Genomic DNA, 16,006 nt, shown 5'->3' with positions numbered 1-16,006 from the left:
TTTTTTTACTGCCAAGAAGGCATTTTTAATCCAAAATATATAATAGTTGAATTGTATCACTTCCAGCACAGCCCTTTTTGTTTGTATGTCACTTGTGTTGTTTCTGTTCTCCAACGTTGTTATAGTTTTCATTTTAATGTGTGTGTGTGTCACAGCCTAAGACTGTGATTGCTGCATGGATTGTGATGGTGTACAGTGTGTTGTGGTATTTCTGGAACAACTAAAGCATTTATTTTTCTTTACCGGACACTAGCACCGTAAAACCACAGTTTATCCTCCAAGGTCGGAATGTGGTCTCAGTTTGGTCATACTTTAGTTATTTTGACGCTACGGAGCCTCTGTGACTGTGTGTTTTACTGAGCCTATCCCTAGAGAGACAGTGGTGTGTGTGCGTGCGTTTGTGTGTGTTTCTGGCAGCACGTGCAGAAGCTCCTCGGTCTGTGTTTCATTTCAGCGACTGGCAAGCTGCAGCAGATCTTTCCAAACGCTCTCTTTCTCTCTCTCTCACACACACACACACACACACACACACACACACACACACACACACACACACACAGATATTTGCATGGTGTGGGATTTACATGAACTTGGTCAATTCCACCCTGTCTGTCTTCTCCCTCTACATTCACTGTCCTTTCCTTGACTCCCATCTGTCTTTCCATGAGGCTCTTGATCTATCCTCTCTCCTTGCCCTCTTTACTTCTCTGCATCCTTCTCTTCATTTTCAGTTCTATCAGTAGTTTACAGGACTCCTCTGCAATACACTTGCAATAAAAAAATACATTTGCCGGCGCACATTTTGCATAGTTTCGGTTCTCCCTTCTCTGGAAAAGAGGGAGATCCCTGCTGGGGACTTGGGTTGACCTCATCATACTGGTTCTTTTTTTTTCATTCTTCTTTGACCATGAAAGTAAAGGAAACAATTTGTCAAAGCATCAATGTTGGTTATCATTTAAAAAGAGTTGGATGCAGTTTTTTTGTTCCTCAAAATATGCAGTTTCCAAGAAAGTTAAGAGCGGCAACAGGAAATATTGTTGTGGAGATGACCCTGCCTTAGTTTGAATGGATGGGAAGTGAAGCTCGCTGTGAGTGTCTGTCTCATAGGAGCTCTTAGGGCCTCATTTATTATTTGAAAGGCATCCATCTGTACGAGGCTTTTCACCGCCACACTTTGGCTAATGTGACTTCAGTTGAACTCAGTTGAACTCAGCGCACACACACACACACACACACACACACACACACGCACAGAAACCTCCACACAAATGTATGAGCTGCCAACCTTCATCACTAACACCACTGGGGATCCACTCACTGTGTCCACCTGTCTGCATTTCCACTCTCTCTCTCTCACTTTCACTAACTGCATAACACGGACAAGAGAGTGGTTTTGTCTTCCATGGGCGTATTGCATGGTTTTAGGCCAGGTAACCAAAGTAAGAATGCAATGCTTTATGTGGTTAAATGACCTCACTGGTAATATAAAACATCAGTAAACCTAACTGCCCCTTGTTCTCTTCTCTCCATTCTCTCAGGTCTGTCAACAGCCAAGAGGAAGTTTGCTGACTCGCTCAACGAATTCAAATTCCAGTGTATTGGAGACGCCGAGACGGATGATGAGATATGCATAGGTGAGCTTGCTGATATGAAATCCAATATATTCCCAGAGGAAAGCCTGCAAATAGACGGTGCTTTGTCATTTCTAGTTGTTGAAACGGAAGAGTCACATCAGCACTGATTTAAAGAACAGCTTGGGTTTCAACGCTATTCTACAGGAGGCCGTAACAATCGGTCAGGAATTATGTCTCTGCCCTGAATCTGTGCCACCAATAATGTGTTTGTCTTATATAAATAGTATTTTTTTTTTTTTAACTAATTACAATATAATGTTCACTACCTGGAAATTAACTTTCTTCTGTATTTGACAAAATGTAGAAGGTGAAGCCATTCAAAATGTGCAAAAACCTAATCCTCAACTCTTCACTTTGAGCTGTCAGTTGTCGTTATGTGATGTGCTAACGATCAATAAGTTGATTTTTCCAGTGGCATCAGGCGCGTCTGTTGTGCAGATGACGGTCAGGCTTATAGTGTTGATCTCTCCTCATTCTCCACAATACAAGCTTCATTTCCATAAGATACACGGTCATGATTACAATGCCGACGTTTCCTTAACCTCATGATAAAACATGATGTAGTACTCTTCTTGAAGTGGCATATTTTCACAGCTCTTGCTTGTTGCACATATGCTTTTTATTTCTCAATGTTGCTCTTGTCTGAAGATAACTTCTCCCCCCTCTCCAACCAGTGTTATAAACCTCATGCTGACCCATACACACATGAGAATAATGTGTAAATAATAATGGCCTACAGATCCGATTCTTTATTCTCACCCAGGCCTTGCAGTGCTCTTTCTGTCACTGTCCAAGCAGCCTGCTGTGAAACATGCAGCAGCCACCACACCCTCCCATGCTGCCAGGCTCTGTGGGTGCAGGCTGCAGCTCCTCACTGGCCCGACCCACCCACTACTGTTGTTTGACTAAGCCTAGCTATCTTTCCTGAACAGCTTGCTGCTCAACTGGGCTGCACCACAGCCCTGTTGTGTTAAGGATATTCATAGTCGCACTCACGTCAAAACTTGTTTCTTCTCTCTCATACAGTGATGATTTCACTGCAAATATATCTACATCTTTTGTAAAGAAAAATAAAAAATACCCCACAAATAGCCTCTGTTAGTTTTACTGTTATTGTTATTCTCTTCGTATCACATTTTTACTATTCCATGTGATTGATTAAGGCCGTGTGATTGAGCTTAATGAAAGGTTTGACTGCATTTTATGGGCCAGAGGTTCTGCTTCCCTTTTCGTTGGATCTAACTTCCAAGAACCAAATCCTTCAACTTAAAGTCTAATATTTAAGAGCAGAGTGAGTGTAAGTGCGTGTTGTGATGATTCAACTTGGGGGCTTCAATGTATATGCATGTGATTTGTACATGCCAGTGCACATGCTGCACCTGCTCAGTATGTATGTTTACTCACTATGTCAGAGGAATTTAAGTGTGCGTGTGTGGAAACAAGCACTGAGCTGTGCTAGCTGGGAAACTAACCTTGTAAATCGATGTGTCATTGCCAGTTAATTACTCTGCTGTGTCATGAGTTTAGAAACATTTGTAAGAGGTCCAAGAGCTTTATCCCTGCCAACTTGTGCCAACTCTCTTCAAACACTCTCCCTGTTTCTGTTTGCCTGTACTTGTGTGCCTCTCTCATGATAGTCATCTCTTTTCTCTTTTGTCTCGCTCTGTCTTCCAACGTGTCTGTCATCAGCCAAGTCTCTGCAGGAGTTTGCAACAGTCCTACAGAACCTGGAGGATGAGAGGACACGTATGGTGAGTGACCCCACAAAATGAAATATTGCGGTGGTTGATGAGAAGGAACGGGAACTGTAATTTGTATATAATGGTTATCATTACTCTGCAAATATTAATCAAATCTTCTCAGGACAGTTAATTAAGCTAAGAAATTGTCAGTCATTATTTTTAGTCCTTTGTCCTGTGTGTGTTTGTCCCCAGATCGAAAATGCCAACGATGTGCTGATTATGCCTCTTGAGAGGTTCAGGAAAGAACAGATCAGCGCAGCGAAGGTGAGGAGGCCACAGGACCGGTGACAGAAAGGACTTTGGCTACACATGTCCTGCGCATCAGTATTGACAAGCTGTGCAGCGAAACATAAATCAGTAAATCAATAAAATCCTTTTAGTGCTTCTGCAGCTCAACAACACCACCCACTCAAAATATAAAGATGATAATAACACACACTCTCTTTTATATTGATGACTAAAGATCTCAACACACTGGAGGTGGTTTTGTGCGACCTTTGACACTTTGAGCAAGTGAAAAATGTGCAGCCTCAGCAACATTGGCAGCTCTACATTACCTCCACATCACCAGCACTTTTTAGACATTACTACCGTTTATCTTATTTTCAAATAATTGTATCTATATACCTGGGTAAATTACCCTAAAAGTTTGTAGTCACATTATTCTTTCATTTTCCTTGAAATTATTTGGTCACAGCAGCTTGAGAAAAAAGTCACCTCTACTGCACCTGCTGGCCTCTTTAAAACTGATGGAACATATTAAAGTTGCAGTGAGATCCTCTCCTGCAGGATACGTAAAGTATTTCCTCGAGTGTCAGTAGGAACGTTCAATATACTGTGATATTGAGAATATTGCTAATCATTTTTAATGATCAGTGATTAATTGAGTGATCATGAATGTCTAAAAACTGAATCAAATGACACTTTACAAGGCTTAGTTAGTCTTTATTGTGAAGTCCACCATCTCAATCAGATGTCACGGTACAGCCACACATTGGCCTTGTACCAAGAATATGAGAAAGTGCCCACAGGCTTGTAATAATAAGCTATAGTGTAAATACACAATACATCATTTTTACTGCATGTCTCACAGCCTTCCTCCTCTCCCGTGATTATCCATGAATCAAGGACTGAATCACCAGTGCATGACCTGGATAGGAGATTAGAGGAATACATAATCCTGCCATAAATCACTGGGGGGGGTCTCATAGGCCAGCAGGGCTCCCTCATGGCGTGGCCGGTGTTGTCTTAGACTTGGTGTGTGTAAATCTTTTCATACCTTGACTGAATGTACAGGATGTTATGGAAACATTGAACATAAAATAAAGTAAGCCAGTAGGTAAACAGAAGCATGCTAACTCAATATCTACTGTATAGATATTACTTTCATTTGACTTTTTTATTACAATTTATTGCACTTCAGACTTTTCACAACATTTCCACAACTTTCTCAGGTTAAAGGATAAGTATCATACGGTACATGTTTGGGTAATCCCTTGCCCCATGTTTTAAACATGCCATGTTTCAGTGTTTCAATCTCCCTACAGCAGGTTCTGTTGCACTCACTCTTAGCATTAGCCATGAGACCTAGATGGGTAGCCACGGGGGGTTCCCCTGATTCATGCAGCATTTATCACGTTATCGGTCAATACTCTCATAATCCGTCCGCCTTAATTCAGGTCATTGTTTGATTGTACATGGTGGCCAGATTAAGAAGTGAACGCATAATCTGTCCAGTTAGGTCACCATGAGCGATGTACTAATCCCAGTTTAGCCCTAAAAGAACTGACAGCATCTTCGCCCGGGGCACAGTTTCACCTCGTCCGGACACAAGAGGAGTTTTTGGAGCATTACAGTGGGAAACATGTTTTAAACTGTTCGTTTAAAGGATTCTCAGGTCGAGGTCATAATCTTATTAACTGTGGTAGAAACAAAGTCTAAGTACATGAATTGGGTCTGATCATGAATAATTGCCGAGGTAAACGCACATAGATGAGCAAGATTAATGATTTATGTTGCTATCATCTTTGCTAGTACAGAAGGATAATCTGATTTGTGCATTTTGGTGATAAATTGGTGTGTCTGCAAACCTTCTGTGAATGTAAGTTTAAACAACAACTTGTTTAGGTTGACACATTCACAGTTGGATGAATGGATGGGATCAGACTATTTCAGTCACATTAAGCCCCATGCAAGGCCACGGTTAATAATACAGTACAATATATTTCTTCTTCCGTTGGTGAACTTTGATACTGTGGTAAACTATAATGAAAAGAAATACAAATAAATGTAATGTTTACAGAGGTTTCATGCCATGTGTTGTTCGGAGAAACGGGCAGGGAGTGACGATGTTGGTTTAATGTGTCAGTGGAACCTCCTAGGAACTGTTAACATGACGGTGCAAGTGGAGTAAAACTCTATTGTAGCTGTGAGGTGTTTATCTGGTGCCAAGGCATTTACTTATTTATTTAAAAGTAAATCATCAGTTGGCATCACACTGGGAGGAGGTTGCCACCTGCTGGCTGAGAAGGGAAGTAACTTAAACCAATTTAAATGCGCCTAACTTTTTTACCAGATATAAAAAAAACGATTCATGGAAAACATGACATTTATACTGGTTGTGTATTTTGAATTTTAATACTTTCACAAAGGAAATCAGACAATCAATCTTCTATCCCTTCTATTTTAATGTATTTATAGTCAGAATGTTGGGACAGACGGGAGAGGGCGGCAGCAGCAGTCATGTCGGACATGATTTCCACAGTGAATATGAAAGAATCAAAGAAGCAGACTTAAAACCGAGGCCTTGCTGTTTAGAGGAGCGTTCATCATCTCTGATGTGTTCTGCAGCTGCTGCTGTCGGTTCCTCCTCTAACACTGACGACTCTTCTTGTTGTTGAAGCTGGCTTGGCAATAAAACCTGTGGTCATGTGACTGCAGCAGGAGTGGACATCACAACCATTATTGATTGTGACATCATTTCATTGTTATAAATATATTGTAAACAGAAGTTTGGCTCACTGGTTTCCAAGACAGCTTGCGTGATGGATCACTTTGGTGATAAGATGTGTGTGTCTGTCACTTTGAATTGCAACTTGTTTATATCATTGTGGAATACTGGTTACAAACTATCATTTTTCTCATTTTTGTCTATTAATCGATTACCTGAATAAAGTGTAAGAATAGAATGCCGGTTAAAAGCTAAAAGCTGAAATTGGTCTTTTCACAGCTTGTTTTATTCAACAGGCCAGAAAAACCCAAATATTAAGTTTAAAGTGATGTAGAGAAGCAGCATGGCCTCACATATGAACTTTTACCTGATAAGATGATTGTGGGCGTTTTTCATGGTAAAACATTTGATCAACAGAAGAACCAAATATTCAGAATCTGTTAGTATGTCCCATGTTTATGAGCTTCTTTCTGAAGCTCCAGTAGGGTCATATTATGAGTTTTGGATGAATACATGCAATAATGTGAACAGGCCGAGACAGATGTACAGTAATAGTACCCGCAGGGCCTTTCTTAACTGAGGGATCTGCCCCTCCTCTGTTTTTTCTGTCTGCTTCTCTCCTCTTGTTTCTCTCTGTCTCCCTTTACTAATATCCATACCTCCCCCTTCAACTGGATTTAATTAGATTAAAGTTTCCTGATCCTAACGTGACCAAAAGGACATGGCCAGAAAAGAAACAACTGACACGTGTTTTTTCCTTCATATATATTTTTTGATCTTCTTGGACATTTTTCAACTTTTCTCAGTCTATTTCCGCCCAGCAGTCTCAGGAAGTACACACCCTGCTCGATCTGTCCCTGGTCTGTCATCTATCTAACTGTCCGTCTGTAATGTCAGTGATTTCAGCTCTGATGAAGCAGTCTGTTGTTTAAGAAGCAGCTGTGCTCCCCGGAGGAACAGTCTCATTGGACTCCCGAGAAGAGGGAAGATATTAGGCGAAAGCTAAAAGAAATTCACATTCAGTGAAGTTTACCTCGCAGCTCGAACATTTTTGTCCCGTCTGCACAAGGCCTATTGTCGATTGCAGATAATAGTCACTGATCAAGTTACTTGTAGTGACCATGTTGACATGATGAGAATTAGAGAAGATGTGCGTCTTTTGAGTTGTCTGTCACCCAAATATAATTTGTTGTTGTTGTATCTGTTATAGGAAGCCAAAAAAAAGTATGATAAAGAGACAGAGAAGTATTGTGCAGTTCTGGAGAAACACCTTAGCCTTTCGGCAAAAAAGAAGGAGTCCCATCTACATGAGGTAAGATGGTGTCTGTCGTTCACATCTGTGGTATTTCTCATATTTCTCCATGAATGTCAGTCTGTCACTTTTCTTGATGTCCTTCCTCTTTTGTAGGCGGACAACCAGGTCGATCATGTACGGCAGCATTTCTACGAGGTCTCTCTGGAGTACGTCTTCAAGGTGCAGGAGGTCCAAGAGAGGAAGATGTTTGACTTTGTGGAGCCCGTAAGACACTTGATTTTTGTCTTTTGTGTAATATGTTTTTTTTTTTTTTTATTCTTTTCCCTAAAGTTGTTGCACACCCATGTTCTTTTTCAGCAGTGGTATGTGTTACATTTAATCACTTAATCCACACCCAGCAGCTGCTTACTACGACCACAGTCCTCTGTTATCGACAAACAGCGGTTTGGAGGTTCTGGTGCCTTGCTCCAGGGCACTTGAGTATAGAGCTATGATCGGGCCCAAAAAAAAATCAGGCCTGACCCGACATGAACCCCACACGTTTCTGTCCAAGCCCGACCCACGCCCACGCCACGGCAGCAATTTTGGGTCCGAACCTGATTTAAAAAAAAAGAGTATTTCCACTGTAATATGAATAAATAAATAAAATATAACAAGTCCTGTCAGTGCAGGAACAGACATTTGTGACACGGTCCTGAACCCTCTCCTACTGAATGTTCAGCACAACCCAAAACCATATATATATATTGGATAGGGATTGTATTACATTTCTCCTCATTAACCGCAGCGAAAAATGAATGAGTAAGAGTCAAATGTCTATTTGAATTATGCATAACAGCAGGTTATTGATTATAGCAAAACGCATTCCTGCAAAACTGAAATGAGGCCAGCGGCAGAAAGCACAAATGAAAGAGTGTGAGATCAAATTAAAATGAAGATAACAAATAGCTATTAACAAAACACATAGCGCCTACCCAGATCGTGGTGGACATTTTTCCTCATTCATTAATTCGGAGTTGGGACAGGGTTGTGGTTTGTTAAGTCAACATTGGGGCTAACCCGACTCTAGTCAAGCCCGGGGGGATTCAGAGAAATTCCAGCCCGGATTCTGGCAGAGAATCAAAGCTGTACATCAGTGGTAGTTGCTAAAGAAAAAATGACAACTGAGACTTTTAACTCTTTACAAAGTAGCTCTAATTCACTGCTTCTGTTTTATGTTCTGCCTTTCATAATATTACATTTTCTCTTTGTCGCATGGCAACATTATATTTCACAATTTGTGTTTGTTTTGTGGTCCACATAATAGCTGCAAATCCACCTCTTCTATGAATCTGCAAGATAAAACATGTCTGTTCACTTTTTCTCCTCTTCAATCTGTTTCTTCTTCCTCTTCCACCTTCTCCACTCCATCTTCACCCTCTTTAAACCCACCTGTTTTCTCCACTTTGTTCTCCTTCCTCAACCTTTTCCTACTCTACATTCTCATATTTCCACTTTCCATTTATCCTCTTCCTCTTTGCCTTCACACTGCATCTGCATTTATTTCCCATTGTCCTCATCTACCTTCTTCCCCTTTTTGCAATCTTTGTCCTTTCTTCCTTCATCTACTTAATTTTCCTGCTATTTTTTGTTTCCCTCAGCTGTTGGCGTTCCTTCAAGGCCTATTCACCTACTATCACCACGGCTATGAGCTGGCAAAGGACTTCAACCACTTCAAGACTGATCTCACCATCAGCATACAGAATGTAAGGACACACACACATATACACACACACACATACACACATACAAACAGAGCACCATGTCACACCATAACCTTCAACCCTGCACATAAATATACATTTATGCAATTTAAAACAAATCTAAGAACAAAAAAATAAAACCAAAAACATACAGTAGTTGCTGGCTTACTGTTGTGTTTGTTTTATAAGTTTTACATTGAAAGGGTTTTCTTAGCACTAATCCTTAACTGAAAGGGCTACTTCACATCATTCATTGGCACAGAGCAAACATTTTAGAAGGTAGAAGATGTCTAAGAGAAAATAACTTTCCAAATGTGAAACGGCTGCAGTGCCGACAGGAGTTCAAATGTCAAACAGTTACTCAGTCATCTGAAATTGCAATTGAGACCTAAAGAACGTTCAAAAACCTCGCTACAAAAAAGGGAGCAAAGAAAAAAAGAGAGATATGATATTCAGGGATTGTAGCAATGAGCATTCATTATGTTTTTCTGCTGGAAAAGAGAGTTTACGTAGTAACACTGTTGTTGCACGTTAAGCTGACTCAGGATCAGGCCATACAATGAAAGGCCTAAGGCGCGTGTTCCTCTGTGCTTGTGTTGACAGACGAGGAACCGCTTTGAGAGCACGCGGTCGGAGGTGGAGATTCTGATGAGGAAGATGAAGGAGAATCCACATGAACACAAGAGTGTCAGCCAGCACACCATGGAGGGATACCTGTTTGTGCAGGAGAAGCGTACGTGTCGGCACACTTCTCATTGTGTCTGTGTGGGTGTGGGTGTGTTTGTACATGTCGCATCTTACAACGACGGAACAGTTCAGCAGCAACTTACAGTGTTGCAGTACAATGAAGACATGAATGACTGTGTGAGTGGATAGGTGTGTAGGCACATGTTGGGGCCGCGTTGTTTGGCTCACACACACACGCACACACACACACACACACTCTGTCAGAGCAGTAGGACAAACAAACCATAATGAACCTAAGTCTGATCTGTCGGAGATGTGACAGCAGCTCTGACCACATGCCGTTACCATGGTAACCTGTCTAGCACTAACGCAGGCATGACTAAGACTCGATATTTTTCCGTCCTCTTTTTTTTTTAATTTAACCCCGTCTCTCCCTCCTGCCTCTGTCTCTGGTTTTTTTCTGACCGTTTGACATCACCTGTTTCTCTTTATTCTTCTCTTCTCCTGCGGTTTTATTTTTAACCCCTCCCCCCTCTCTCTTCACCTGTCTCCATTCCCTTCTCTCTCTCTTCCTCAGGCTCATTTGTATCTACCTGGGTGAAGTACTACTGTACCTACCATCGTGAGCCCAAGAGGGTCACCATGGTCCTGTTTGACCCTAAATCAGGAGGGAAAACGGTGAGTGTCTTTGGCATTTAAATATGCGAGGTTACAGTGTCACTAAACATCCAGGCTATCCATCTGCTCTCTATTTATCTATATCTATATGCGCGCAAATAATCCACACCCCCATATGTGTGTCACTACAGCGTATCATCATGTTGTCCTATTTTAAGTTGGTTCTCACCCAGTCCATCCCACCGGGCTGCTCTCCAACACAACAGATAGAAAACGTGTAGCAGAATAAACACATACATGTGTATTTGTTGGGATGTTTTCTTTCAACTAATCAGAAAGACAGTCATACACGGAAATATCAATTTTAGAAGAGCTAGAACAGTTTCTCCCACAACACCAGCCACAATAGATGAGAGTGCAACGTTGCCAAAGATGTGTTTAGTATGCAGCATGACTCCAACTATTTTCTCAAAGTGCGATCTGTTATCACTCTCTCCACCTACGCACACAGCTGAAGCAGGTTCGGGCCTGTTTTCTGAGGGCTCTCACAGAGCATTTTGAGTTGCCAACAGAAGGAAAAGTAGAAACATCGGATCACAGAAAGACTCAATCTGTTTCTGTCTTGTCCAATAAAACATCCGTCATCATCTCAAATGTCCTCCACGGTGTGGTTATTAATCTGCAGTTTGTTATGTGTACATCAAAATGATACTAATGCCTTTTTGTCTTGTGTCAGGGAGAAGAGGAGAGCTTCACCCTCAAGTCTTGCACCAGGAGGAAGACGGACTCGATAGAAAAGAGGTTCTGTTTTGATGTGGAGGCTGTGGACAGGTCAGTGAGTGTGTGATTTGACTGCCTGTGTCTCATGTTCAAATCATGGACTTCCCACACAATCTTCCTTTGACCCACCTCCAACTGGTTCCTTTCTATGGTGTGTTACTTCCTCTCTTATCAATACAGCACATTGAATTTCTGTACAGGGTGCAAACTGTGTCCCTATTGGCCCTAACCAGTGCAATCCAACAGCCATGCTTTCTCCGTGTCTAGTTTTGAGGCATTTTATTTCCAGCTTTTCCACCTCCAGCATACTGTAGAAATCTGCAGCAAGAGGAATCTGGAGAATATTGAAGCATAAATACACCAGATTCTATTCTGTAGAAGAAAAAACTTTCTGAAAAAGACCCAAGCAAGCCAGGAAAGAGTTAAATAGTTATGGCTTCAGGGTTTGTTATAGGAAGTCATGGAAGCCTCATGGAATTTGACACCAGTGAACGCTGTCTTCATGTAACTAATTGCAGCTACATTGCTCCGATCAGCCATCCGTTCAGTGGTTGGCATGTGGTCTTTTTACGTGGTGTAATGACAGCTGACAGACACATGGGGGTGCTCCGATGATTTGGACCCGAGGAGAGAACATGGAGGGTGTTTGTCCTCTCATGCTCGGCTCCCCTGGTGCTTCTCTTCCTACACTCCTCCGCCTCCTTCTCCCTCCTTGCCCCTCCTCAACTTCAACCTTCCTCCATCAAATCAACTCACCTTTTAATTATCTCATCCGCTTATTTCCCATTTCCCCTTTGAGCCTTTATTCATATTACCGGTGTGTGTGTGTGTGTTGTGTGCGTGTGTGTTGTGTGTATCTGTTAATGTGTGTTTATTTATCTTTAAAGTAATAGAAAGTGGTATTTACGCGAAAGGTGTGTTTACACAGAATGTGTGTGCTGCTGTTGCATAGACGGTCACAAAAACTCTTGATTCAGTCAATATTGTGAACATTGGTTTTGCTTTGCATGTATTCGTGTTTGCGTGTGCAGAATGAGGCTGTGCACATGCAGTGTGATTGTACTCTAAAGGTGAGTGTGCTGCCATTGACAGGGTGACCGACTGTATAGGACCAATTGGAAACCTTTCTAAGCCCGGGATGGACATGACTAATGAGGCTGTGCGTGATAGAGCGTGTGTGCACGCTGAAGGTGGCCTGTATCAGCCTGATCTATCTTAATAGCTTAGTCAAATGAATATCTTGTATTCAGGCTTCTTTATCCTTTTTTATTCCTTTTATGGTGATCATCTGTTTATCCTGGAAGACGATACCCTCGGCATACCTTTGGCGCACACACGAATGAATATGCTTTGCTTTTGAAGGAGTATGAGATCTGCGTGCAAAGATCGTTTTACACAACCTGAAGCAATAAGAATGTTTAAGCAAAGTATTTTCAATGAAGTGTATCCTTACTGTTGATAATAGTTCGCTAAAACAATCTTCAGGCGAGCATGTGTTTGCGTGTTTATCTTCGTGTGTGTGTGTTCAGCAGCCAGTATTTGCAGACTTTGTGGCCTTGATATTTAACGAGCTAATGTATCTTTTGTGTGTATGTGAAGGGCGGGAGTGATCACCATGCAGGCTCTGTCGGAAGAAGACCGCCGGTTGTGGATGGAGGCCATGGATGGGAGAGAACCGGTAGGTTACCACGGTTACCGGTTAGTACTTATGTGACACATGAGTGAGGAGAGAGAGAGAGGGGGGGGGAACATGTCTGCAAAGCAAAACAAGAGCTCCGACATTCAGGCTGATTTTTGAAGCACTGGTCTGTTTTCAGCAGCCCTCCCTCTGTACATGCTGTTAGTGGTGTTCATGTTCCTAATAGCTGACTCACAGCCAGTTTTTCCCCACCTCTTGGTTTATGCCATCTTGATACGCAGCTTTTTTTTGCCCTAAGGCTCGAAGCACGTGTTAGTGCTTCTTTTCTACACTCTTATTTAGTCACGGTCCTGTCTCAACACCTCCCTCATCCTTGTGTCTACATTCAAACGTGAAAAGGTAATCGCCGTCAGCAAAGCCACCGCAAGCTTGAACAAGCAGATGCTGAGCTCAGGCGGTCGGTAGTAAAACGAGAAATGTTGTTGTTCTTGTTTCACTTAAGCTCGTCCCTACCGTTGTTGTTGTCGTTAAGACCTCCCTCTTCTTTCTCGGCCTCCACCTTGATAGTCAATACGAACTCACCACTGAGCACAGCGACACGATGCAACCACGCCAAGTCCATGCGTCGATGTAACGAAGCTCGGGCATGCAGGTGTACACAGAGCTCCAACTTAATCATCCAATATTCTCACCATTACCGTTGGAACTGAAGTTATGCAGATTGCAAAAAAAAGCCAACAGTAAATGTAGCATTTGTGTCCGTTCCTCAATATCCGGATGTATCCAAGATCAGGGAAACATCCGGAGATTTCATGTCTTCTCATACATGGAATAAGCAGCGTTTGCTTTCAAAACTTATTAAGCACACGTAGAAATGTCAGGTGTGTTTTTCTTTTTTGTGCGTGTGTGAAATGTTGACCTTACATGTGATGTACAAATATGCCCTGCCCTTATTAGGCTTAGTTGTAAATGTGTTTGTTATTTGCAGGTATACAATCTGAACAGAGACAACCAGGCTGAAGGCAGTAAGTTGCTTTAACCGATGTCAATTAAGTGTGTTTTTCAACGGTACAGTATGATTCACAAATGTCATCTGACTTTCTGTTTTGGCAGGGCTAGGGTGAAAGTAAATAGCATGGATGCTGCTTTTATCTACGAATAGTCAAAATACTTTTGTTTTCAGTATCTCTAAAAAATGATATTTGTACATAATTTTGGGATTTAATGTAAACTAAAAGTGTCATCACTCTGCTCGTCTTGCTCTCCATCAGTGACCCAGCTGGACGTGATTGGGTTCAACGTGATGAAAAAGTTTATTCGTGCAGTGGAGACTCGAGGTACAAAGTCAGATTCTTGTTTTATTCTTTTTGTTCTGTGGATTTCTTGCTTCTTTAGTGTGATGCCCTCTACGTTTCAGCTCAGATCTGTACTTTTTATGTCAATTAATCAAGAGTCAAATATACACAGAGTACTTCAGAAGCAAAAAAGCAGATGCTTTCTTTTTTTTAAACATAATTAGGTGCATTATGAATAGATGACTAGTATTTTAGAGCTGAAATGATTACTCACCTAATCGATCACCAGAAAATGAATTGGCCACTAATTTGATGATCGTTGAAGTCCTTTTTCAAGCAAAATTACAAGATGTGGATCTAACTGTACAATGCTCTGCTGAGGAAGCACTGAGATACATAACATGTTTCGGTTGGTCCGTGGAATAAGAACAGGATGTAACCTCTCCTCTCCTCTCCAGGTATCAATGATCAGGGCTTGTACAGAATTGTTGGCGTCAGCTCCAGAGTACAGAAACTACTAGGTTTTGCTATGGGTAAATACACAAATGCACATATTTAGTCAAAACAGAACAGTTTCTCTTCACAACAATGAAAACATTACTTTTTTGTCCATCAGATCCTAAGACATGTGCTGACGTGGAGCTGGAAAACTCAGAGTGGGAGATAAAAACTATCACGAGTGCTATCAAGCACTATCTCAGGTTTGTGAGAAATAGCTTACAGAAATGCTTATACAAGGTATAAAAACACTTTGAAACAGCTTCACAAAATGTCCTTATAGTTGTGTTTCAGTAATCAAATATCTGGTGTATTTTAACCTCAAAGACCTGTAGTGAATGAATTGATCGCTCTTTTCATGACTCTGAATTATTGCTGGATATTGCAGCAGTTTTTTTTGAATAAATGCATATTGCTGCTTTCAGTCTCTGGCTTGGACCCACCTCATTAATTAGTTAATTTTCCTTTTTTTTTTTTCATCCAGCATTTGTTTGTTAAACTTTTTAAAATGTATGATATCCATTTTTATTTTCCTGTCGGGGTTGTTCGCCACTTTGTACTCACTTTGTACTCACTTTGTACTCACACAGTTGGTCACTGTATAGCCGGTGAGGATTGAATGACGCCCTTTTCTCTCAACAATTGGTAATGAGGGAAGGAACAGTGGTGTTCAAGCTGTGCTCACTCTACTGTACCTGGATTCATCTACGCTGGGCACAACACAAACACACAGGCAAACAAACATTCACACATTCGTACACATACACTCGCTCTTAAATGGACACACTTACACGACACATGAACACATTAACAGCATTAGGACCTCTGGTCAGGCTTCATTGAGAACCAGCAGGAATCATTAGGCGAAGGTGATGGGGATGGTGGGGATAAAAGACGAGAAGGAGCACATAGTTAGATGAGTGCTCATCCAGAACTGTCCGGATTTATTGATTTTTCGCAAAGCTCCATTTTCCAAGCAGACATTCTGCACCTGACGTCCTCCCTCTCTGTGTTTCCAGAGTGCTGCCCGGACCTCTCATGACGTACCAGTACCAGAGGAGCTTCATCAAAGCTGCCAGTGAGTCTTTTTTTCCTTTTATGTGTCTTATCTGCCTCTCAAATGTGAGTTCAGTCTGTAGAATTCTAAAAGAGATTCCCACTGACCA

At 41.6% G+C, this 16,006-nt stretch overlaps 1 protein-coding gene across 3 annotated transcripts in view; it reads left to right on the top strand.

The window, feature by feature from the left end:
* LOC142959992 (rho GTPase-activating protein 26-like) overlaps nucleotides 1-16,006 on the top strand; it is a 65,657-nt gene that overhangs the window by 28,654 nt on the left and 20,997 nt on the right. For all 3 annotated transcript variants that reach the window (XM_076101525.1, XM_076101524.1, XM_076101526.1), the window contains 15 exons: nucleotides 1,539-1,634; nucleotides 3,324-3,385; nucleotides 3,569-3,640; nucleotides 7,537-7,638; nucleotides 7,735-7,845; nucleotides 9,222-9,326; nucleotides 9,927-10,056; nucleotides 10,588-10,688; nucleotides 11,365-11,459; nucleotides 13,008-13,086; nucleotides 14,036-14,072; nucleotides 14,319-14,384; nucleotides 14,801-14,875; nucleotides 14,959-15,043; nucleotides 15,860-15,918. In XM_076101525.1, coding sequence (XP_075957640.1) covers nucleotides 1,539-1,634; nucleotides 3,324-3,385; nucleotides 3,569-3,640; nucleotides 7,537-7,638; nucleotides 7,735-7,845; nucleotides 9,222-9,326; nucleotides 9,927-10,056; nucleotides 10,588-10,688; nucleotides 11,365-11,459; nucleotides 13,008-13,086; nucleotides 14,036-14,072; nucleotides 14,319-14,384; nucleotides 14,801-14,875; nucleotides 14,959-15,043; nucleotides 15,860-15,918 — 1,275 coding nt within the window. The remainder of the gene's footprint in view (nucleotides 1-1,538; nucleotides 1,635-3,323; nucleotides 3,386-3,568; nucleotides 3,641-7,536; nucleotides 7,639-7,734; nucleotides 7,846-9,221; nucleotides 9,327-9,926; nucleotides 10,057-10,587; nucleotides 10,689-11,364; nucleotides 11,460-13,007; nucleotides 13,087-14,035; nucleotides 14,073-14,318; nucleotides 14,385-14,800; nucleotides 14,876-14,958; nucleotides 15,044-15,859; nucleotides 15,919-16,006) is intronic.

The sequence above is a fragment of the Anarhichas minor genome, unplaced genomic scaffold (assembly GCF_050575085.1).
Source record: "Anarhichas minor isolate MPS153535 unplaced genomic scaffold, ASM5057508v1 ptg000027l, whole genome shotgun sequence".
NCBI lineage: Eukaryota > Metazoa > Chordata > Actinopteri > Perciformes > Anarhichadidae > Anarhichas > Anarhichas minor.
This window is presented reverse-complemented; position numbering and strand designations above follow the sequence as displayed.